The 25,121-nt window shown below is 54.8% G+C and overlaps 1 protein-coding gene across 2 annotated transcripts in view; it reads right to left on the minus strand.

The window, feature by feature from the left end:
• The window catches only part of HHIPL1 (HHIP like 1), a 29,469-nt gene extending 8,163 nt beyond the window's left edge, over positions 1 to 21,306 (minus strand). Inside the window, exons 1-7 of one of the 2 annotated variants that reach the window (XM_074365048.1) lie at positions 20,989 to 21,306; positions 13,961 to 14,610; positions 10,372 to 10,515; positions 7,529 to 7,857; positions 7,177 to 7,303; positions 5,102 to 5,247; positions 1,900 to 1,981 (exon numbers count right to left, since the gene is read on the minus strand). In XM_074365048.1, the coding sequence (XP_074221149.1) occupies positions 1,900 to 1,981; positions 5,102 to 5,247; positions 7,177 to 7,303; positions 7,529 to 7,857; positions 10,372 to 10,515; positions 13,961 to 14,610; positions 20,989 to 21,270 (1,760 nt within the window). In that variant the 5' untranslated portion in view covers positions 21,271 to 21,306. Of the gene's footprint in view, positions 1 to 1,899; positions 1,982 to 5,101; positions 5,248 to 7,176; positions 7,304 to 7,528; positions 7,858 to 10,371; positions 10,516 to 13,960; positions 14,611 to 20,190; positions 20,336 to 20,988 lie in introns of those variants that run through there. The other variant, XM_074365049.1, reaches the window with a different exon arrangement.
• Between the last annotated feature and the right edge of the window lie 3,815 nt (positions 21,307 to 25,121).

Here is a 25,121-nt window from a genome sequence, read left to right on the forward strand (position 1 = left end):
GCCTACGGGCTGAGGGAACCACGTGACTTGGGGTGGCTTCCAGACAGGTTTGGCAAAAGAGGAACATGGAGTAGAGGTGTGGGCCTTTCCCCCAGAGGCTGTAACACAACCAGGCACACCCACTCGTCCAAACTGCAGGAAGGGTGCACTGAACTCCAGTTAATACCCACATGTTTCACACTGACCCAGCAGAGTTTTGGTCCTTAAGGAAATTACATAGAAATGTCTGTTTTGCAAAAGGGTAATAGATATACCCAAAAAGGCCACAGTGGTTATGTTTGGGCGGCAGTGGGTGATCCCACCCCAGCCCTTCCACTTCCCATTCTCTCATTTTCCAAATGTTCTGGGACGGGGCTCCTATGCAATATGTTATGATGCAAAAAATTACATGGACTCCAAAGGAGAAAAAATGAAAGAGATGAGAAGGGTCAGGGAGGGAGCAGGGAAGGGGAGTCTGGCCCATTTGTGGCTCCTCTGACCCACACGACCTTGAGCAGAGCGCCCTGAGTCTCAGGTTCCCTCTGCTGCATGGAGGTAATGAGCCAACAAAATACTGCACGTCTCAAGGGGATGGTGGGTCTGAGGCAGCATCTGGTATGAATTAGGTGATAGTTCCTTCGAGAAGCACTCTTTTTTCTAAAAATTGGAAATAACCTACATGTCCAAGGAATGGATAAGGCAATTATGACCCAGTGACTCAACAGAAAATTATGCAGCCGTCAAAACCGAGCCTTTTTGAGGGTGATGTTGCAACATGGAAATGTTTATGCATAATAAGGGTAGACCAACGAAGAAAAATGCCAAGTCTGTCTGTGCTTCTCCGCAGTGACATAAATCCAAAGAGGAATGAGACCTCAGGGAAATGAAAGGAGGAAGCACTTATGTTCTTCTGGATAACTAGTTGTGTCAATAATGAATAAATTTGTACTTTCAACAAAAACGTGTGGTAAACAAGGAATGTCTGAGAAGCCGTCACAGACCAGAGGAAGCTAAGGAGACATGATGAGTAAATGTAATGTGGAAACTAGGTGGGATCCTGGAGCCAGAAGAGGACACTAGGCAAAACTAGAGAAATCCTTGTTTTATAAAGTGTGGAGTTGCCCTAACTTAAAAAAAAAAGTGGGGAGGGGGAGGTATAGCCCAGTGGTAGAGCACATGCTTAGCATGCATGAGGTCCTGGATTCAATCACCAGTACCTCCATTAAAAACTTAAAAAATTAGGAGGGTGTCACTCAGTGGTAGAGTGAACAGGGTCCTGGTTCAATTCCCAGTACCTCTGTTTAAAAAAAAACAAATAAATAAACCTAAAATTATCTCCCCATCAAAAAAAACACACAAAAAAAAGTTTTTTTAATTTTAAAAATTAAAAAAGTTTTAAATAAAAAATTAAAATAAAATCTTAAAAATTAAAAATATGCAGCATTTAATTAATAGTCATGTATCAATTTGGTTCATTAATTGTGAAAAATGTATCATGATTATGTAAGACGTTAACAGTAGAAGACACTGGGTGAGGGATATATGGGAAACTCTGTACTACCTTTGCAACTTGTCTGTAAATCTAAAACTATTCTAAAAGTTTTAAAAGAATTTTTAAAAAATGTAACGGTGGGGCCTGCCCTTACCCAACCCCACTGGTATCTCTGGTTTCCTCTGATCATGAGTAGAGCTGGTCTTTGAGGCTCACAGGTTGGTTTTGAATCCTAGATCTGCCCCTTGCCAGCAGTATGAGCTTAGCTAGTTGCTTCCCCTCTCTGTGCCTCAGTTTTCTTATCTGAAAAATGGGGAGATTAATAACACCCACCTTAGGGAGTGGGAGAGGAGGAAAATGAGGTAATGGGGATGAAAACTCTTGGCAGACAGAAGGAGCTAAGGCGATGCCATAGGAGGGGGACTCACCTGGAGGGGTCGATCATTTTGTAGACCACCCCGTGTGCCGCTGTGGCACTCGGCATGCCTGTTGACATGAAGTACAGCTCCCCTTGGACAAGAAACAAGGCAAAGAGTGAGAACGCTGCCTGAACACTGTGCCCGGCAGCCCCATGCCCCCACCATGGCTCTGAGCCGGACCCCAACCTCAGCAAGCCACAAGGGAGACGCTCCAGGTCGGTGTAGCTCTCCAGTCCCTGGAACTGGAAACTGAGGCTGAGAAAGGCGTCCAGACGTGCCCAAGGGCCTCTGCCACCCAGCCTCCTGTTCTGCCAGCTGCTCTGACTGGACCCACACAGGCTCTTGCCTCCTTCCTGGTGACCCGGCTCCACCCCTGGTCCCTTCCTGGGGTTCATGCCTAGCACCACACACCTCTGAGCACAAATGAAGGCCCACTGCCTGCCTCCTGGGTGACTGCGGGCACATGTGGCTCCCTGAGCCTCAGCTTTCCCACCCCCAAAGTGGGTGTGCCCCATAGGGTCGTTGTGAGGATGGAGAGACCAGACAGCCATGGCTCCATCGATATGGAGTAGAATTGCTGTTGTTATTGTCATTGTCACCCAGGGGCCGGGGCCTGCCAAGTCCTTGGGGGCAGAGCCTCTCTCCACTCACCAGCAGGCCCCTCTGAAGCAAGAAGCAGGGGCAGAAAAGTACATGCTGGGGGAGTCCCTAGTGTGAGTCCCAGCCCCTGCACGTGGCCCCACGTGAGCTCCAGCAGCTCTAGGACAGCCCCACTTCAAGCCTCAGTCTCTGCCACCTCTCCTGGCGGTGTTAAAAATGCAGCAAGTTAAGTTATGAGCACCTGGCGCCATGGATGCTCTCAGGGAATGTTCTCTGTTCTCTCCTCACCCCCATCCCGGCCGCTGGCCCTTGCTGCCACTGGTACCTATGCCCAGGGAATAGGCTTCATTATTCCTAATTTACAGACTAGAAAACAGAGGCTCAGAGAGGTTAAGTGACTTGTCCAAAGTCACACAGCTGGTGAGTGGTGAAGCAGGCCAGGAAATCAGGAACAGCGCCGCCCCCAAGCCCACACTGATATATGATACATGGTAGCTGGGAGGCCCAGACACAGGCCGCATGTGACTTAGTGGGATGGTTCAGCCATGGTAATATCTTCTGTCCTTATAAGAGGACAGCGGAGAGCTCTCCCAAGGTGGGGGGCGGGGGTGGTTTCCCCAAGGAGAGGCTGAGACAGACAGGGAGAAGGGAGCTGGGAAGAAGGCATGTCCCTGGCGACTGGTGCAGTCACTGAGGGCTTCATATGGTGGGGTCTGAGAGTCAGAGCCCAGGAAACCTGGGGGATTCCTTGATGGGGAAGGCTCTTGAGAGGTGACCCCCTGGGAACTGGGGTACATCCAGCTGTGGCAGGGAGCTGGGGGCTGGGAAGGTCAGGATGTTGAGTGGTCATTAGCCCTGGCCCTTCTAGGAGCACCAGCCCTGCCTTGGTGGTGGGGGGCAATAAGCCCACAAGGTGATAATGCAGCTTGTGGGAGGGAGAGGGGTACCCTGGCAAGCAGGCCCCTACCCAAGAGTCCATAGGCACAGCCACAAATTTGTGTGTAGCTTTGAGCCATCACTTCCTTCTCTGGGCTTCCTTCGGGAGAGAGGCCCTTGGGAGCAGCCACTGTCTTCTCCCTGGCTGTGCAGCTCTCCTCCAACCTACACTCCAGCCCCTGGAGCACCTCAGGGCACTCTGCACATGCTGTTCCCTTAGCCTAATGCCCTTCCTTTGTCTGACCTAGTTCAGGCTTGAGGCCCTGCTCCGGGAGACCTCTAAGGGCCAGGCTGGGTCCAGTGCCCCCCATCCTATGACTAGGCAAGAGAAGTCAGCCTCAGTTTCTCTGCCTGTAAAGTGACAGGATTGGATCAGGTGCACTCCAAGGCCCCATCCAGCCTAAATCTGCAGGGACCAATGGCCCCCAACCCACTGCACAAGCAGGGAGCCCCCACCAGCACTGCTAAGCCCTGCCCAGGACCATGCTGCCCTCCTGGTCTCTGTGGTGTGGACTATTCCTAGAGGACACCGGGCCAGCAGAGGTCCTCATTTTGCAATTTGCAACTATCAGAAGATGGAGCAGAGACGCTGAGGCTGGAGGGAGCTGGGACAGGTTTGTTGGCATCAGCCCACAGGTCTCTGTGCCTTCCGGGGCCACCTGCCCAAGCTCGCCACATGCTGTCCCTGGGCGGTCTGTCTTTGAGGGGCCTCCTCCTGGCTGACCATCCCTCCATGTCACTCAGAGGGCTGAGGAAGGGCCCCTGGGGAACTGCCCCTTCCAGGCCCTGCCCCTGGGCCTGGCTCTGGAGGGGGAGGAAAGTGGAGAAAAGGCACCCCTCCTTTCAAAACACGTTAACCCCCTACTGCCTGAAAGAAAGGGCTTCCCAGGGCCCAGTGGGCTTGGAGAGGTGGTGGGGGCTGGGGCTGTCCTTTTGAAAATTTAGATTCTGACGGGTGTCGTTTCAACAAAGGTTTCCCAGACTCAGGCCTGGGGGCTCTGGGCACTGGGCCCTGCAGGGGACACCTCTCGAAAGGCCCTGGGGTGGGCGTTGCCTAGTAACCTGGCCAAGCATCCACCGGCGCCCATTGGGAGCCCCTCAGCCTTTGTCCAGAGACAATCCTAGGGCCAAGGACAAAGGCGGGATCCAGCCCCATGGCCCTTCCTCCTCTCCCCTCCCCCTCTGTTCTTTGCATTGAAAACACAAGTGGCTGAATAGGGGACCCAGTAATCAGCAAGAAAGCGGTGCTCACCGCTGTCTAGAGACAATGTGGTTTCATTTATAGGCCCCAATACTTTTGCCATCAGGAACCCAGGGTGCTGGAAGTCCCTGGGGAGTCGCTCTCCCCACACCTGCCTGCATTTCCACCATCACAGATCCTTTCCTGGTCCCATAACTGCCCTGGATTCTTACCTGTGGTGTCACACTACCCCTGCCCAGAGGGGAGTGGGAGAAAGGGGAGACGGGAGACCACCACTCTCATCTTCCAGATGAGGAAATGGAAGCCCAAGTGAGAACTGAGACCCAAGCAAGATTCGAGCCCTCTGAACAGGTCACTCTCCAGCCTGAAGGTGATTTCAGGCCTGAGACACCATCCCAGGCCAGAGGGACCCACAGGGTGGCGGGTAGTCCCAGGCATGGGCAGCCTGGGTGGAGAGGCCTCAGGAGCCCTCACCGGCCTCGTCCTCTGCGAAGGAGATGATGTGCGGGTAGTAGTTGTTGATGAGGCCTGGGAACTGGCAGGTCTGGCCACGGCCCATGCAGATCTCGCTGTACCGCCACTGGCTTGTCCCCAGGTTCTCTCGGAGGGACATCAGACGCCTGCGAAGGAGGAGGGGCTGTGGGATCATGCCTGGTGTGGTGCTCAGAGGAGCCCCGCCCACCAATCCTTCCATCCACTCACCTGTTACCCATACAACCAGGACCATGCATTATTTGCAAGGTCCAGTGCAAAATGAGCAGGCAGGTCCCTTGCTTAAAAGTACTAAGAATTTCAAGACAGTGATCGCAGAGCAGTAAACCAGTGTGGGTTCTTCTGAGCATGGGCCCCGTGCAACTGCACAGGTTGCATGTCCATGAAGCCACCCTGCGTGCAATCTTTACTGAGCACCTGCTTTATACCCAGGGAAGTACAGGGCTGAATGAGACCAGAGTGGTTCCTGCACCCTTGGCTCAGCCTCACCCACTGACCAGCAAGAGGCAGACAGGAGCTGGCTTCTGTTTCAGAACCCTCCAAGGCTGGCCCAAGAGTCTGCCCATGCTTTGGAGCTGTCTCCACTTCAGAGCATGAAATGGAGAATCAGGCGTCTTCAGAATATGCTGATCTTGTCCCTCTCTCCCTTCTACACCTGCCTACTGATGCTTTCAGGTCCTTCTCAGACGTCCCCTCCTCTGGGAAGCCCTCCTGACTGCCCCTGTGCTGGGCTTCCTCAGCACTGCATGGGCTCTCTGAGGCTGGACTTGGGTGGACCAAGTGTCAATCTGTCTCCCTGGCTTGGGTACAAGGTACTCTTCAACTCTGTTACTGTGGCCCTGGCACAAAGCCTGACCCAGCAGAGGGGTTTGGAAAATGTTGGCAGAATATGTTGAATTTCTGTGGTCAGGTGACTTGGGCACTCCTGGGGGATGGGAGGAGGAGGGTGGCAGAAGGTGAAAAGGAGAATCAGGGTAAATACAGAGGCTTTATCTAGACCCATTTTCCAGAAGGGATAACTGAGTCCCAGAGGCAGCCCCCAAGCTGGGAGAAGGATCCAGCAACCAGAGGCTGAGGTCAGGGTTCTCTTTGACTCCCACCGCAGGTGCAATGGCCGTGCCCACCCAGGCCAGCAGCCTGCAAGAGGTGAGTGCTCTGCCAGCCTCGGGCTTCCTTGTTTCCTCTCCTGAGGAACCCTGTTCTGCTCTCACATGGAGATGGGAGTAATTGAGAGCCACCAGATACTGAGCACGTTCTAAATCCTAAGTGCTGTGTATGTACTAACCACCCTCAAACAACCCTAGGAAACAGGTATTATTATCATTTTGCAGATGAGGAGACTGAAGCACAGAGAGGTAACGTAACTGGCTCAAGGTCACATGGCTGATAAGTGCACCACGCTTGGGACACAGACCATCTCAGCTGTACTTTTCTTTTTTTTTCCTGGTTTTTTTTTTTTTTTTTTTTAGTTGAAGTATAGTGGTTTACAATGTTGTGTGAATTTTTGGTGTACAGTATAGTGATTCATTTACACACACACACACACGCGCACACATATTGTTATTCTCAGCTGTACTTTTAAACGCCATGTCAGGTGTGTATCTTCCCTGGGTCTCTCTGGTCCTCAGTTTCCCCCTCTGTACAGTGGGAGACGGAGGTGGTCATCAGGCTCCATAAGCTTCCCTGGGGAAAGAGTCTGACCCACAGCAGGCTTGGGAAGTATGTTCCTCCCAAGGGGAGGTGATCATCCCAACACCACCACCACCCCCCACCACAACACACATACACCCTCTAAGGGCTCAGTGGGTGGAGGCAGGGCTGCCACAGAGCATGGGAATCAGGCAGTAAGGCTCCGTGGGGCCCCACAGTCAGACCCCCGCGGGAGCGCCGGGCTCCCCTTTCTCGGGCAGGGTGACCTCTCTGGCCACTTGGTGCAATGACAGGTCCTGGTTTCCCCAAGACCGAGATGGCCCAGAGCCTGCGGAGGGTGTTGTTCTTTCTCCCACCTTCCACCTCTGCCGTCCCTGCCCCCTTGCAGCCGCTGTCAGGCCACTTACCCGCTCATGAAATCTCCGAAAATGTAGAGTCCGTTCAGGTTGGGGTACTCGCAGCCCCGGTACACATAGCCCCCGGTGACCGACTTGCCCAGTTTGTGCGGGTAGGCGAATATCGGCAGCACATCATCTGCAGAGCGGGGAGAAGCCGGGTGAGCAAAGCTCGGCGGGTGGTCCTGAGTCTCGCGCGGGGAGCGGGAGAGAGGTCCCCAGGAGGGCCCCAGATAGTCAGCCAGAAGGGCTGGTGGGCAGGCGTCGGTGCACGGCCGAGCGGGAGGCAGATCCGGGGAGACGGGTCCCGGCGGCGCGGAGGCAGGGGCAGGGGGAGCGGCGAGGGGACGGGGGTGGCGGTCACCGAGGGAGGCGTTGGCGCACAGCTTGCGGTCGTAGCACTCGAAGCCCTCGCGGGCGCGCCAGCCGTAGTTGCGGCCGCGCTCCACCAGGTCCACCTCCTCGAACTTGTTCTGGCCCACGTCGCCGCAGAAGAGGCGTCCACGGCCCGCATCCGTCGCCGGGTCGCCGCGGTCGAAGGAGCAGCGCCACATGTTGCGCACCCCCAGCGCGTAGACCTCGGGCCGCGCGGCGGGGTCGCCCACGAACGGGTTGTCGGGAGGGATGCGGTAGAGAGGGCCGCGCTCGTTGCGGTTCACGTCGATGCGCAGCACTTTGCCCAGCAGCGCCGACCTGCGGGCGGGGTGGGAGAAGGCGCCGGCTCGGGGTCGCCCTGCGCCTGGGTCAGACACCGCGGGGAAGTGCAGGGGCCAGGGACTCACGGCCAACACAGATGCCAGGCGAGCCCCGGCTGAGGGGCCTGGTTCAAGTCCTCCTCAGCCTCTTACTAGGTGGGTAACCTCATTCATCCATTCGACATTTTTTTTTTTTAAATGAAGATACTGGGGATTGAACCCAGGACCTCGTGCATGCTGAGCATGAGCTCTACCACTGAGCTATTTCCCTCCCCACGCATCCACTCAACATTTATCAGGCACCTTCCTATAGCCAAGCCCTGTCCTAAGCCTCCACATAGCTACTGGGGTGAGCCGACTTTGGTCTCATCCATTGCACGACAAAAATGATGCTTCATGGGGGACTCTGGCAGCTATTGCTTTGTTTCATCCTCACAACAGATCTTTTCAATAGGGAGGTACTGTTATGATTCCCCATTTTACACATGGGGTCGCGGAGCTCAGAAAGGTCATAGGGCGTGGTTGCCACTCGCCTAGTAAATGGTAGGGCTGGGCTCCAGCCTAGGCAGCCGGGCTGCAGAAACTTAAGCTCTTTACCACACTCTCTAACCTCCCTGGGCCTTGGTGCCCTCCACTGCAATGTTAGGGTGGGCCCTCTCTTTCCTGCCTACTTACAAGGTTGTGCCACAGGGTGAAAATGACACAAGAAAGATCACTCCTATTGACAGTTTTCCTCCAGTGCCCCGCACGGTGACTGGCAGGTAGTAGGTGCTCATGAAGTGTTTGCTGAGTGAATGAATGACTGCAATCAAAGTCAAGTGTACCCTACAAGGGTACAGGCCAGGGCAGCGAGAGGGGAGAGAAAGAGCACCGCAGGGCCGTCACAGCATGTCGGAGAGCTGAAAAGGCCTCAGTGGCGGTCTAGCTCACCCCACACTCCACACACACCACCCTGACCTCAAAGATGAGGCGACCCAGGTTATGAGTGAGGGACAACTTGCCAGATGCCCCAGGCAGCTCTGGACTGGAAGTGCAGTCACTTCAGTGCACCATGCAACACCAGCTTCTGGGGCCCTTGGAGTGAGGAGGCCTCAGGATGTGCCCTCCAGAGCCGGGTAGAACAGGGTGCAGTGCCAATCTCCATGCAGCTACTGGGGGTGAGCAGCTTTTGGGTGTCATTCACTGCATGATAAAAGTGACACATGATGGGGAAATCTGCATCGTGCTTAAAGATGTACTGGGGCGGGAGAGAAATAGCACAGTGGTAGAGCATATGCCTAGCATGCATGAGGTCCTGGGTTCAACCCTAGTACCTCCATTAAAAAATAAAAAGATGTACAGAGGGGAACACACCCTTTTCATCTGTGATTTTTGATGCACCTACTTATGTATGTTTTTTTCCCTAGCTGTTAGCATTTTGGTGCACTCCCTCCAGGCTGCTTTAAGGCAGTCTGCCCACTGGATGCAACTGTGCTCCCGGTCATTCTCACAGCATCAGCACCCAAGCGTTCCCTCATCATTAGAGAGATTGCACATGCTCCTCTTTCATGGTGATAAAATGCTCCCTCCAACCCAGTAGATGCCTCACAGTTAATCCCCTATTGTGGACTTCTAGGTTTTGCCCCAGTGAGTTGCTCTCTGCTCCAGCCTGCTCAGCCCCCAGCTCAGCCCCCACTACTCCCCGGAGCCCACACACCGTGCATCTGGCTTTGACACATAAGTGGGCATAACTCATAGCAGCAAAATAATGTTTTAAGTTCTGTCCAATTATCCACAGATCCTTAATTTCTATTTTCTCAACTTCATCTCTAAATACATCCCAACATGAGAAAGCTGCAATGATTCTTACACTATCACATATGAAAGCACAAGTCACAAATGGTGCACACTTTAATTACTGTAATCAACATCATACTCGCTATTTTTACTTTCTGGGCCGAGGGAGGTTTTGTCATTTTGGCTAAGAGAATGGAGGATGCAGCCCTGGAAGTCCTGGATATCCTTGTCTATACTCACAAGACTCTCCGAGTGTGTGTGTGTGTGTGTATTTGCACACGTGCACGCGCGTGTGTGTATAAGCAGGGGAATGGTGGCAAGCCATCTGCTCAAGCCAAGAAGTGAGAAACTGAGAGCAAGACTATGCTTCAACTTCTGGGCCATCATAGGGGACCCACACTCTCCATTTGGTCCAGGAAGCATCCCTTTCCTTCCTCTGGCTCCAGCAATCTCATCTGCCCAGAAGCTCTGTGATGTCACTTCTCAGGTACCCATGACAACATGATCACCTTTATTCCTCATGCCGAGCCTCCCCTTGGAGATTACCGTTATCCCTCTCTAACTGATGAGAGGAAGTGACTGGGCTCCCCAGCTGGCTAGCTGCAGGCTGAGCTGCAGCCCAAAGCTCTTTCTTTTACCCTACACTATATGGCTGAGGAAGTAACTCCCCCTTCAGAAGAGTATATGAACCAGGAGTAGGTAAACCAACCCGCCAGCCAACCCAATCAAAACATACTTGTTTTGGGCATTTCCAAACTTTCCAAACGGGTCTCCAGCCATCCCACCATCTCCAGTAAAGATGTAGAGGTATCCATCATCTCCAAAGAGCAGCTGGCCCCCGTTATGGTTTGAGGCTGGTTCTTCAATCTCCAGGATTATCCTAAAAGAAGATTAAAAAACAAACAAAACAAAGCAAAAAAACCCCAACTCAGCCAAAAACACAAAACAAGATCACAGCATAAAACCTCCTCTCTCTGGGTTGCCTTTTCATAGTTGGAAAGACTTCCTGTACTTTATAGCAGGTGATTTTTACAAGGATCTGGTAAGGTGGACAGGGATAATTCATGCCATTGTGCCAATGAGACCCAAGAGGCTCAGAGAGGTGGAGCAACCTGCCCAAGGTCACACAGCCCATAGATAGCACAGCTGGGACTAGAACTCAGCTCTTCTAGTCTGGTCTAGTGCTTTTTCCACTGCTCCCCACTGCTAGAACCTGCCCTGTTACCATCAAGCAGAACTATTGACCCAGTCACTGCACAACCGGTTTCCTCAGCATTATAGCTATCCATACGCTAGCCACTCAGGCTGAGCACTTCTGACATCCTTCCTCATTTGTTCTGTGCTTAACTTTTAAGGTGGGCTGGATAGTGTGGGTTGTACTTGTCTCCACACTTACTCCTCAGTGACCTCCCTTACTGCCATGGTGGGCCCTTCCACCATACTGCCGGCCAGCTGACTTCCAGTTAGGCTGGAAGTCAAGCGGAAGAGAGAAGCCACATTTCCCTGGCTTCCGGTGCTGCCTCCAGAAGCAGTGGTTGCAGGGAGGGCAACAACTGGAGAATGTGGGCTCCTGGGTTTCTGCCCGGACATCTGGGTACCAGCAGGGGCCAACTCAGCAGCATAAAGAACTTTTGCCTTTTGCTTGTCTAACTTACTGCAGGAACTAATCTTTAGTTCATGTGGCCTTCCCCTTTTCCCTCTCCACTCCCTGTGTTAAATTCCCTCTAACCGAAATGCCTAGGCCAGTCTAGATTTTACAGGGTTGGTTGCTGACTTGCCAATCCCTTACTAGTACAAATGAGAAAAATGGAGATACAGAAAGGTTAGTAACTTGACCCCAGGACTTTGGACCTTCAGAGCCAAGATCAGAAGCCTTTCTATTGTGAGGCCAACACACACGACTTGGTGAGCCATACACAACCCCCAACTCGCTCCTCCATGGAGAGGACAGTGTGAGCTGTTATTCATCTCCCATTGGGATCCCAGCCCTGAGAACGGACACTGATTCACGCAAGCCTGACCACTCACTCCTGGCCCTGCCCTGAGCCAGGAATACCTACTTCTCCTGTAGTCAAGTTCTAGGCTAATACTTGTGAAATCCCCACAGGACCCTTGCTGACCCTAACTCAGAAATATGTTCATCCATATACTTTGTGTTCCACCTTCAGTCTTCATCAGAAATCAATTTTTAAAAGTCACTGTTGAAGATACATCCATTCTGTCCCTCTGTCTCCCCTCTGTGAGAACCATGTGGTAAACTTGGCCTCTCTTGGAGAATTGGTTATGCAGCCTCATGTAAGATAATGAGAATTATGCTTTCTCCTTTTGCCCTGGCTGCCAGGAAGCTCACTGACAAAATTTATGCTAGATGACTAAATCTACATTAGACCTCACATTAGCCAGCATTTGTGATTCCTTCTTCTTTTTATATGCTCAATGTCAAGATTTTACAATTTTATCAAATTTATGATATGCCTATTTGCCCTCAAATCCAGTCCTGACCCCTGATCTCCCCCACCACCCTACCTTACCTGCTCTCTACTTCAGGGATCAGCTCCTACAAACTACATTCCCCATGCTCCTTGCCTAGCTGGCCTCCAGCTAGGTTCAGCCAGTGGGAGGCATTGGCAGGAGATTGGAGGGCAGGAGGAAGGAAAACACTGGGGAATTTCTCCCTCTTTCCCCCTGTGCCTTAGGTAGTGTCTTAGCAGTAGCTGCACGCTCAGCCTGGCTCAGGCCCACCATGGTTCCAGCTTCCACGAAGTGGCCCCAGCTCAGGGCCTCCCAGAACCCACTTTGTCCTCCCAGCCCACTAGGTGGACACAGCTCCCTTCAGTTGTTAAACTCTGAGTTGTCTCCCTTCCTTCCCAGGTTGCTCTTTCGTCAATTCTAACACCCGAGTAACTAATTCCCAGTATCAAATTCTGCCTATTTGAATTACCTGGTACAGGATTTGTTTTCCTATTGGACCCAGACTTACATGCATGGTCTTAATAATAGGCCAGGTCAAGCCTATTTTGAATACAGTTGGGGCAAAACGGGTACACAGAGAGCAGGCTGAGTGTTGTTGTTGTTGTTTTTATTGGGGAGGGGGAACTAGGTTTGTTTATTTACTATTATTATTTTTCTAATGGAGGTACTGGGGATGGAAGCCAGGACCTCATGCATGCTAAGCGTGCGCTCTGCCACTGAGCTATACCCTCCCCACCAAGGCTGAGTGTTGAGGAGCAGAGGTCTGGAGGCGAGGAATGGATAAACCTGTTGGGGGTGGGGAGGAGAGCAATGCCTGGGGGCAGAGGGTCCAGGTGAGAAGCAGGAGGTGGGGTCAGGTGTGCCCTGGGGCCAGAGCTAGGCTGGTGGGATCAGTGGGTTGGGCCTGGGAGGGTGACAGACCAGAGCTCCAGCTCTGACACTTCCTAGCTGTGAAACTTGGCAGTCACGTCGCTGGAGTCTCCACTTCCTCATCTGTAAAATGGGGCTGCATGAGGGGAGAGGGTATAGCTCAGTGGTAGAGCACATGCTTAGCATGGATGAGGTCCTGGGTTCAATCCCCAGTACCCACCTTGACCAAAAAAAAAAAAAAAAAAAAAAAAAAAAAAAATATATATATATATATATATATATATATATATATATATATAATATAGTTACATGGTATTGATTTTCTTTAAAAAATAAATGCATAAATAAACCTAATTACCTCCTCCCCCCTAAACACCCCCAAATTTTAAGACAAATAAATAAAAGGGGGCTGTATGAGAACCAAATGAACTGAACTAAAGTATCTGATCCAAACCTATAAAGGAAAAGAATCTGAAAAATATATATATTCTTTGCTGTATACCTGAAACGCTGTAAATCAACTACATTTCAATTTTTTTTTTAGTATTTTCTTTTCTTTTTTAAAATATATTTTTGTTTTTATTTATTTGTTTTTGCTTTGGGGGGAGGTAGTTAGGATTATTTATTTTTGATGGAGGTACTGGGGATTGAACCCAGGACCTTGTACATGCTAAGCACCCGCTCTATCACTGAGCTATACCCTCCCCCCAACTATACTTCAATTTTAAAAAATAATAATAAAACAAAAAACAAAGTACCTGATCCAGGAGTTGGACACGACCCTGTGATGCCTGTTCGACAACGGCTTCTACCCTGACCCCAGAACATCGGGTTCAGCCCCCTCATCCGGCTGATACTCAAATGTTTCACAGCCTGTGCGGCACACAAGTCGGACGGGCCACACGTGGTCACACGGGTGCCCACCCCAGCACACGGCCGGATTTCAGCCCTGCCCCACCCGGCCTGGTTCCCCCGGCAACCACCTCTCCGAGCCGTGGTCCACGGTGTTGACGTCATCCTCCGAGACCCGGAACTCGCTGATGCGGATCCACTCTCGGAAGTCGTCGTCGCCCACGGAGTAGTAGACGTAGAGCTTGCCGTTGTGCCGGAAGCCGGGGTGGAAGGCGAGGCCCAGGAAGCCCCGCTCGTCGCCCTCCCAGGGCGAGGTGAGCACCGCGCGGCTGATGTTCAGGAAGGGCTTCTCCAGCCGCGAGCGGTCGGGCAAGTAGGCCCACACCAGCCCCACCTGCTCGGCCACAAAGAAGCGGTGGGTGCCGTCCCGGGCGTGGACCATGGCCACGGGGTTGCGCAGCCCATTGGCCACCTCCTCCAGGCACAGCTGCAGGCAGCCCTTGGCGTCGGCCACCACCCGGCCCAGGTTGGAGTTGAGGTTCTCGTTGACCAGCAGGCGCGGAAAGCAGTAGTCCTCGTCGTCCAGGGACAGGTAGCGGCAGAACTTGGCGCGGTTGCCTTCCAGCGCCCAGAGCTCGCGATCCGGCGAGAGGTGGCGGAAGAGACCCCGGCATGTCTGCCACATGTCCAGGCAGTAGTCCTCGCAGAGCCCTGGCACCGTCCGCAGGGGCGTGGACGGGTCCTCTGCGTCGTAGAGGTGGGCTGCGTACGGCGAGCATTCCTGCAGAGACAGGGACCGCTCAGGGATGCTTTGTGGTGGCGCTTATGAGCTGTGGGATCTCGGGCAGGTCACCCTCATTCCCAGACCCTCAGGCTGCTGATCCGTAAAATGGGAATGAAGCCATCTGTCCCTTGCCACCAACTGTCTCAACTAGGGCAGCAGCTACACCCGGCCTGTAGCTCCTCGCCTTCATTCTCTCTCTCACATCCTTTCTGTTAGAACAAATAACCACACGATTACTACTACTATTCCTAAAGGCATCAGCAGCTACTTTTGAGCACCTGCTGTGTGCCAGAAAGGTTATGAGGCACTGTACTTCCTCCTCCCTCTCCCTGCATGATTCTCTCCTTCCCTTTTGTCAGATCCCTACCCAAAGGGCTCCTCTGGGGAGGTCTTCCCTGACCCCCCCATCCATCATCCTGTTTTCTCCTGGCCTCTGACTTGGCTTAAAAAAAAAAAAAAGGCCCAAATCTTAACATTCCCTGTTAGTATAATGAAAATCCACGTGTTTCCATGTTTATTGTCCATCTTCCTGGAAACATAAATCCCACGAGGGCAGGAGTTTTGCCTGTCTCGGTCCCTGCCGCATTCCACAATGTCTCGCCTGTAGGAGGACCACAGTGGATACCTAGGGACCGTGCTGAACACTGACTCCCCCTGGCCAGCCCTTACCTGGGAATAAGTGCTCCTCTTATTCCTTCACAAGGGAGAGAGTGCTACAGATGGGGAGACTGAGGTGTGGGCACCCCAGGGTCATTCAGGGCCATTCAGTCAGCGTGCGAGACTCTGTGTTTGATCTGGGGCTGACCCCGTTGTCCTAGCACCCGGGAGCATGTGCACATGCGTGAAGGCGTAGATTTTGCTCATGCCCACGTGTCCCCCTGAGCACCAGGACCCCTTCCTCCATCCCTTAGTCACTCTGGGCTCAGCCCCTCCCAGGGAGGGCCCTGGGGTGGTCCTCTACTGCCAGAGCTGCTTTTCTGTGACATAAGTGAATCAGATCCCCTTGGACACCTCTTCAGACCCTCTTGACCTCACTGGTCCCTTTTCCAGCTCTGCTGGGCTCTAACTTCACAGGGCAAAACCCACCAGCCATAGCTCACCCCTCACCTCCTACCACAGCTTCCCCAATGAGGAGGCTCTTGGGACTCCACTGGGTATGGAATGTGAGTTAATGTCTGATGTGGCAAACCTCTGACCCCAGGAGAAGGCAGCTGATGGATAAATTGCTCTGCCTTCCTCCCTGCCCAGGACAGCCCTGATTCGCGGTGTGTGTGATTTCTTGGAACCGTGGTCTCGTCGGGTCAAGCATCAGTCACATTTGGCAGCAGCCAACTTGAAACTGCATCCTTGACTGGGCTCTCCCTCTGGCCCTGTCACTCCTGCTTACAGCATCCATTCATCCTAATAAGGAAAAAAGCCGCGAGCCTTGTCCCAGGTTCTGCTTTCTGGGAACCCAGGCAGAGGCAACAAATGGGACCAGGCCTCTCCCAGCTTCAAGCCCCAGTACCCACCACATGAGAGCTGAGAGTCCCACCCCCACCCAGAGCTGAGGACTCCGCACCCCAGTCTCCCTAAGGACCTCCCTCGGCTAGAGCCTCTGAGCTGAGCATACATAGTTATTTATGTGAGTCTGACACACACCCCCTCCATCAGGAGTTCACCAAGCCAAGGCCTGGTCTGATTCAGCCCTGGGTCCCTGGACGCCTTGGGGGATGCTCTTCCCACAGTAGGGGGAGTGCAGACAGGCACATGCTCCCCTCTTATAGGAGAGGCCAGGCCGGGTTCCAATAGGAGGCCCCCAGGGGCAGCGGGTAGCAGGCTGCCCTCCTGGCTGTGTTCTCAGGCTACTGGCCAGGGGCCATTCCCGCCTCCCATTACACAATTGAGGCTTTTGGTCATACCATGGCCTGTGTTCCTGGCTCCTCTCTTGCTACTGTGGGGCTGAGAGCCACCTGGTGACTTGCTTGAGGGTCTGGTCAGTACTGTCCCAGGCCCAGACAAGGATACCGTGTTTCACATGCCCCTCTTGGCCGGCCAGTGGGCCAGACGGCCAGGCCCAGGCCTCTGTGCAGTGCCACCTGTCCCACAGTTCCCCTGGAGCCTCCTGTGAGTCCAGCTAGCAGCTGAGGGTGGACCAGGGAGGGTTTGTGTGCACCCGCCTCATTTAATCTCTGTAAGGTAGGGTCACTGTGATTCTTACTGTATAGATGAGAAACTGAGGCTTAAAGGAGGCCACGTGCCAAGAAGTGGCCAAGCCAGGGCTCAGACCCAGGCCTCATGATGCCCAGACCCAAGCTCTTTTCAGATTAGTCAGCAAAGTTTCATTCAGCAAGTGTTTACCGGGGACCAACTGTGTGCCAGGCACTGTCCTCAGCTCCAGAGATGCCATGGGAAGAAAAACAGACTTCTGGGAGCCAATCTGAGTGCCCCTCACTCATCAAAACCCAACCCAGAACTAGAGAGGGGGCAACGAGGGCCTCCAGGGTGCCAGGTTGGAATTGCAGCACTCATGCATCAAACCACTGGGTCCAGCCAGCCCTTGCTCATGACCTAGGTACTCTTGCCTACACATGGTACAAACCTGGTGCACAGACCAGAGTAGCCCAGAAGCAGGCAATGATAAGGGGATGCCATGATTGCTGCTGGCAAGGAGGACGATCAGAAACTAGCCTCATGGTGGTCAGTGGAAGGGGGACGGGGTGGCAGAAGACCCTCGGAAAACCAAACCAGTGTCACACTGCTCGCTGTCTGGGCCATTCAGCACAGAGGCAAACAGTCTGCCCACGTTACTGCTCTGAGGTTGCCGCTGTGCAGTCACTGACACTCATGACCCATGATGCTGGGTCCCAAAGGCTTCTTACGTCCACCATCTATTCCTTAGGAAGTCTTTGGACACAATATTCTCTCACAGGACGTTCCTTCCTCGCCCACTTCCGCGTCTGGCAAACTCCTATTCATGACTCAAAGCCTAACTCAAAAGTCTTCCCTTATCCTTCTATTCTCTCAGGCTCTGACTCCCCCAGCCGTCGTGAATGCTCTCACAGCTCCCTGTCCCGATGTCGGACACATTCCCCAAACTGTAACCCTGCAGCCTGCAAGGTGAGCTCTCCGCTTCTGTCACCCCCGAAGTGCAAGGCGAGCTCTCCGCTTCTGTCGCCCCCCCCAGTGCAAGGCGAGCTCTCCGCTTCTGTCGCCCCCCCAGTGCAAGGCGAGCTCTCCGCTTCTGTCGCCTCCCCAGTGCAAGGCGAGCTCTCCGCTTCTGTCGCCCCCCCAGTGCAAGGCGAGCTCTCCACTTCTGTCGCCTCCCCAGTGCAAGGTGAGCTCTCCGCTTCTGTCACCCCCCCAGTGCAAGAGATGGCTCGGCTGGGGCTTAGTTTCTCTCTGTGTGTCTGTCCACCCTATAGACTGTGGGGCCCTCCAGGGCAGGGGCCCCAGGGCCCAGCACATGGTGGGTCTTCAAGACAGCAGGCGATTTGGCAAAGTGATGCAAAAAAAAAGGGCTTTGCTGTCAGAGCATGTTGGAGACTGAGTCTACCATTCCCTGAGTGATCGGGGCAAGTTCCTTAACCTCTCTGTGCCTATGTTTTCATCTATAAACGGGAAAAGCCCATACAGTTATTGAGTGGAATAAACTGAAACGATGCATGTGTTTGTTGAGCAAATGCTCAAACAATACGGGCCATTAAGAGGCAACTCAGGGGCTCACAGTCTTTAAGGCATTAGCCTGCTGTGACTCCCTTTGCCTGGCAAAGCAATAAAACTGTTTTTTTCTGTCCTCCCTGCTCCCCACACACACAAAAAAAGGCAACTCAATATTCCCTCCTCCAGGAAGCCTCCCCGGACTTTTCCAGGGAAAGTGGGCCTTTCTCACTCTGCCCTCCTAATCATCCTCAGGAAGCCTTTTGCCCATTCTGATAAATGCCTGTGTCTGTCTCTTGAACTGAACAAGGGAACTTTTGAGGCTGGGCTTGTAACTGGCCAACTGCCTTGGGGCCCAGCACCCAGCACCCAGCACCCAGCACCCAGCACAGGGCCAACATCTAACGGGCTCCAGGGAAATGTCTGCCCAGCACATGAGCCTGCAGAGCATGTTTTGCACAGACTTCTATCAGAAACCAGGCTTTGGGGACTTCAGGCACTTAGAGAGGCCATCTCAGTTACACAGGAAGTTCATTATGTGGAATGGCTCACGTCAACCTACGACCTAAGCTGCCATGTGTCACGAGCTGTCTTCGCTCCTCCTGATAACACAGGCATTAGATGAATGAGGGCAAAACCCCAGGAAAGGTCTGAAGGGGCCAGGAGGGACTACTGCCTTCCTGCTGAAGAGCATTCTGGGCATCTGGAGGAGCTGTGGGTGCCAGATGGGGGCAAGTTCTGGGAGGACTGTGGGCACACGCATGGTTTCATGGTCTCTCTCCCCTGTCTGGAGTCCAGGCAGTTGTGAATGCCTGAATGCCCTCATTGAATAAAACTTGTAAATAAGGCCCCCCGGCCACCTCCCCTGGTAGAAATCAGGAGGTCCTGGATCCAGATGCAGCCTTGGCTCCCAGAGAATACTGTCCTCCGTCCAGTGCTCTCCCGCCCTCCCACAAGGCCCCGCCAGGGAAACCGTAACCTGGCCTTGGCTACACTCACCAAGCTCTCTCCAGACATGAGGTCACTCCCAGAGACGCTTGGGGGAGAGGAGCTAGCGGCCATCCCACCACTGATTGCTCAAGGTCAGGTCATGCTGGGAAGGTTCCCAAGGAGAGAGGGGAGCCTTCTGCCTGGGGAAGGGTAGCAGGACTGACTCTTCCCTTCCTCCTCCTCAGACCTGCCCACCTTATGAGCCCTGCTGAGCCTGGCACATAGTAAATGCTCAGTAAAACATGTGGAGTAGATGCATGAACTCTGCTGTATGACTGGAGTGGGACGACCACAGGACCTGGTCCCCAGTGAGGGTGGTGGCCTCTTGACCAGACCCTTCTGGCTCCCCTGAGATGCACAGTTCAGAGGCTCAGCAGAGTCCACCAAAGGCGAGCCCTTTGCATTCTGGAGCTCCCCAGTGTCCCTCTCCTCGTCTGCTCCCAGCCCCTCTTATTTCCTGCCTTGACAGCCCACTCACATTGTCAGTGAATGCGGGCCATGGCCACCGCTGGGCTGTGTGACCACCAGGTAAGTCCCTGCCTCTCTGGGCCTTCTCTGAATCGGCCTCTCGGCCCCATTCAGTCCCCTGCCCAGGCTAGGGAGGCACTGGAGAAATCCAGTGGGAATCGTCAACAGAGCCCTGAGTATGTGTCATTCAGTCTGCATGGCAACGCTGGGGGAAGCTAAGATGGCCCCCATTTTAAAGATGATGCAACTGAGGTCAGTGATGACCTACCCAGGGCTGCAAAGCCAGGAAGTGGCAGAGCCAGGATCGAATTCTAGTAGGTCCAACTCCAGGCCAGCCTTCCTCGCCCGTTCCCACCAGTGCCAGCCCCTGCTGGGTGAGGCTAGGACTTGGCCAGACGGCTCCACCCAACGGTCTTCTCGCTGCCCAGGTGCTGGGCCAGGGCCAGCCTTAGGGCTTCCCAGCCTTGACCCATTACCCACCTGGGGTTCCAGTCAGTCACTCTGGAATCAGGAAAATGAACAGCTGAGGCACAGTTGATGTGGGCAGAAGCTGAGGCTCAGAGGGTCACGGGGCTGCTAGGTTTCCCCAAAAGGATGTCACTCAGACGGTCTTGAAGGATGAGAGTGCCTCCACTGGGTGTAGGCGCCATCCCAGGGAGAGGGCACAGCACGAACTGAGGTGGGGTCCCGAAGTGCCTGGGGCATCGCAGGACTAGCTCACCCAGGGTTAAAGCTCGGCGCACATCAGGGTCCCAGAGGAAGGAGGGGCTCTCAGACTCCTCCTTCAGGGCGGGAGAGGGGAGCTCACTGGGAGCTGAGCATGCCCTCTGCCGGGCTCTACGGCTCCCACCTCCCTGGGGGCAGCTCCGGGGAGCCCTGAGGAGGACAAAGACTTTCCACCCCGGTCCTCCGACAGGGCGGGGCTCTCCAGGGGCCAGAGCACGGGGGGTGGGGGCTGTCTTTCGGCGGTCCGGGGGCAGAGGAGCTCCCTCCCCAGAGGGAGTAATGACATCATCAGGAGGGGAAACTGAGGCCCAGAGAAGGCCCAAGTCACAAAGCTAATGACGGCAAAGCCCTGAGCCGTCCCAGGATGCCCATCTCCCCTGCCCCGTGCCAAGTTACTCCGGCTGGGGGGTCTCGGGTTCCAAAGCCCGCTGCCCACTCTTGACCGTCGCCCAGTGGGGTTGCCACCGCCACCTCTCTCACCCGCGACCGAGGCCCGCGGCGCGCGCGCCCTCCCGCCGCGAGCCCCGCACAGCCGCCCGCGCGCCCGCTCACCTGGCACAGCAGGTCCAGCGCGTAGCCGGCGCACTCGGCCCACACGGCGGCGTCCACGCGCGCCGCCAGGGCCGCGAAGCGGCGGGCCAGCGCCGAGTCGTGCTCGGGGGCGCAGCAGCCGAAGGCCGAGTACTGCGCGCAGAAGCGCAGCGGCTGCGGCGGCCGGAAGGGCGGCCTGAAATCCAGGCATTGCGGGTGCGCCGCGGCCCCGAGCGCCCGCAGCGCCAGCAGCGCCAGCAGCGCCCGAGCCCCGGCCCCGGCCCCGGCCCGCCGGCCCGCCATGCCGCCGGCCCGCTCCGCCCCGCTCCGCCCCGGCCCGGCCCGGCCGGCGGAGGAAGAGGCGGAGGGAGGGCACCCCCGGCCGGCGCGGCCCCCGAGGAGCCGCCGACCGCGCACTGAGCGCCCGCCTCCCGCCCCGCCGGCACCCTCCCCGGTTGCCCGCCCCGCGGGGCCTCTAGTTTGGGGACCTCCCCGGCCAGGGGGGTCACCTCTGGTCGGGGACGCCCCAATGGGACTGAAGGAAGAGAGCGAGGTGCGGAACTCGGAACACGCACGACCTCTGTTCCCGCTGTTCGGGCAGCCTCTTCCTCCTGGACTGGGAGTCTTTCTAAATACAGTGGCAGTGACCTGGCCTCTTGGGACCCGGGTGAGGACTGTTTCCCTCTTCTCTGGGATATGGCTGCCTCCCCGCCGCGCTATTTAGCCCGGGAGGTAGATGACCCCCCTCCCCCGCCGGAGGCCTGGACCCCTAGATTCCAGTCCTACCTCTGACTGGGTCAGGGCAGGGCCACGATGGAGCACGTGGTGGGGAGTTCTCACAGAATCACTTAAAAAATGGGAGTGCAGCAGTGTGAAGGGCTGGTGGTGTTGCCCTGGGATTCACAAGGAAAAGTGAAACCTAGGCCCAAAGTGGGGAGGGAGGATGGGATAGCCTCCAGAGTCCACCCCTGGCCCCCACGCCAGGCTTCGTCCCTTTCTCCCCTCCTGTGCTGGCAGATTCCCTACCACCTGGGACTGCTGGGTCTCCTCCCTCCCACTCCTGCATACCCCCTGGGTGGGCATCCGGCTCTCCATCCTGCAGCTTCTGCCTCTGCTTCTGCCCTGTATCACCTACCTGGGTTATGGGACCAGCTCCCCCAGCAGCCCCATGCCTCCCCTACCTCCCCATCACCACCACTCCACAGAGCCAGAGAGGATTTTCTGAAAGGCAAATACCGTGGGGCCTCTCAGAGCCCAGGGCAGTGGTTTGCAAACTCTCTTGAGCAAGCCAGCTCCTAAAATGGAGCTTCTGAGGCCCAGAGATTCTGATGAGCCCCCCTACAAAATTCCAATGCAAGAAATTCTGAGATTACTCTTCGAGCAACCCAAGTATACAACACAGAGAGCAGGCTGGGGTGCAGCCTCAGCTCCCATGGCCTAGACATGACTCCCTACACACACATACACACACACACACACAGCCTCACCCACCCCAGAATCTCATACCACCAAACTGCTCCCCCCAAGGCACTCACTTCTCCCATGGAGAATGCCTTTCTCCATTTTCTCTGTCTGGTAAACTCCTATTTGGCCTTCATGGCCCCAAATCACACACCCATGCTGGGCAGGTCTCTTTGAGCTGCCCTGGGGAACTGGATCTGTGTCTCTGTGCCAGCCCTTATGGCAGGACTAGGGGTAGATTCATTTCTGCTCTCCAGGGTCTGTGACTTGGGCCTGAGCAGGTGATGCATAGAGTCAGGTTGTCCACAGAAGATCAAACATCTCTAAGTATTTAAGGAGGGGGAATTTAATGCAGAGACTTGATGACCAAGAAGCCATACAAGGGACAATGAGGCAACCTTGAGACTAGCAACAGCAGGAAGATTCTGCAAGTCCTTGACACAGGAACAGCAGGCAGTGTTACTGAAGGCAAGGAGCTAAGCTCACCCCAGTGGGCTGGAGCTGGAGACAGCCCCTGTCAGAGAGTCTGCCTGAGACAGAGGGAGAGAAATACTCCAACTTCTCCCTTCCTCCTGCCCTCCAGCTCCCACCAGTGCCTTCCACTGGCCGACTCCTGCACAGTCTGGGGAGGGGCACCTGTGATGGCCCCTTCCTCCCAGCCTGGAGTCAGACAGGGTGATGACACCTGTCTCAGTCTGTTTGGGCTGCTATAACAAAATACCACAGACTGAGTGGCTTATAATCAAGAGAAATGTATTTCTCACAGTTCTAGAGGCTGGAAGTCCAAGATCAGGGTTGGGTTCTGGTGACGGTTCTCTTCCTCATTGTTGTGTTCTCATATGGCAGAAAGAGAGGGAGAGAGAGCAAACTGGTGTCTTTTTACAAGGGTGCTAATCCCACTCGTGGGGGCTCCACCCTCATGACCTAATCACCTCCCAAAGGCCCCCACCTCCTAATACCATTGTCTTGGGGGTTAGAATTTCAACCTATGAATTTCGTAGGGACACAACCATTCAGACCATAATAATAACACATCAACACAGGGCCCTGGAAGAGGTGTACAGGGATGGGAGGGCAGGAGGGACACAGAGCCTGGGCCGTAGCCGTGAGCTTTGAGGACAACCTCATCAGTGCCCAGTGTCATGCCCGCAGGAGTCTCTGGAGCTGGCCAGACACCTGGGCATAGTCTGAGGCCAGCTCTTTGGTGTCCTGCTGAGCCCCAGCCTCACCTGGGTGGAAAACCTTCTAGAGGTTTGTTCATTAGTTCATTCAACAAACGTGTATTAAGCAGCTTTGAGACTCTAGGCCTGAGGGCCCTCTCTGCACTTGGCTGTTTTCCGGCGTGCAGGGCTGTCTGACCTCAGAGAAGGCCTGATGCCTGAGGTCATGGGCAGAGAGGCTTGGGGACCCAGAATCATCTGACTGGTCCTCATATTTGCCAGGGTCCCCAACGCTCTCATCTTTACAGATCTCGGCAGCACGGACACGGAGCCTTCATCCTGAGGCCCACTGTACAGAAGAGGGGACCCAGGCTGCGTCACGCAGTGGGCTGCTGCTTGACAGCCCGGGTCTCTGGTTCCTCCCAGACACGTAGGAAACTTGGAAGTTGTCAGTCTTGTCTTGCCAATAAGAGAAAGCCTGACAAGGGGGAGGGTATAGCTCAAGTGGTAGAGCACATGCTTAGCATGCATGAGGTCTTGGGTTCAATCCCCAGTACCTCTGTTTAAGAAAAGAAAAAGGCTGAACAAACTGCCAATCAGTGACTTTTCCTGGACCTTGAGAAACTAAATTCTGCGCATCCACCACTACCCCACAATCTGGAGAGGCCAGCGAATCCGGAGTTCCAGCCGTGATCTGCTCACCTGCAGCCAAATTTGCAGAAGTCGCAATAGCATGAGGCTGAGGAACCCCTGGGGGTGGGGGTGGGGGTCTCAGTCTGAAGGGGGAGGGCGTAGTTTTGTGATTTTACCTCTAGGAATTTCCTCAACCCCCCTCAGAGCTCTTGCAGGAGGAGGGGAAAGTTGCCACTGTGAAATAGTCCCCCGGCAGGCTGGTAAGGCTCACTGGGGCCTCACCCACCCCCGGAGAAGGCGTTTCCCCAGCTCCAGCCCCCTCTAGCCTGCCTGTCTTACCTATGAGGGGTAAAAGCTAAGAAACACTAGTGAATGCCACAGCCCGTGAGGCCTGTGCTCCTGCCAGAGCCGGCAGCCACGGGCTAGATGGACCTGGACCATTTCACCAAATACCATCTGGAGCCAGGGACATTGGGGAAGGGAGGGGACACTGCCTGGACAGCAGGAACAAAGCTGGTCCTCTGAGTTGATGTGCCCTCGAGCCCTGTCTGATGGAAACAGAGGAGGAAACCAGCCCTGTGGCTAAGGAAACCTCCAGATTTTCTTCCCCGAACATTGGCTTTGTGCTGTCAACAGCCTATTCAGGACCCAAAGTCTGCCTTCTTGTCCATCCAGGCCCTGCCTGGGACAAGGTGGACACCCGATCCTACTGTAGACACCCCTGGTCACCCCACGCAGGACCCTCAGCCCAAATTTCCCTACCTCTAGAGTGAGGGTAGGGAGGTGAGGCCAGGCCACGACTGACCACTCTGGGCCCCAGCCCACTGGTCCTGAGGATTGCCTGAGGGTCCAAGAGTGTGGCCCACATTTCCAGGAGCCTCTTGGGCACTGTCAGCTGCC

This window comes from Camelus bactrianus, chromosome 6 (genome assembly GCF_048773025.1).
Source record: "Camelus bactrianus isolate YW-2024 breed Bactrian camel chromosome 6, ASM4877302v1, whole genome shotgun sequence".
In the NCBI taxonomy this organism is placed as follows: domain Eukaryota; kingdom Metazoa; phylum Chordata; class Mammalia; order Artiodactyla; family Camelidae; genus Camelus; species Camelus bactrianus.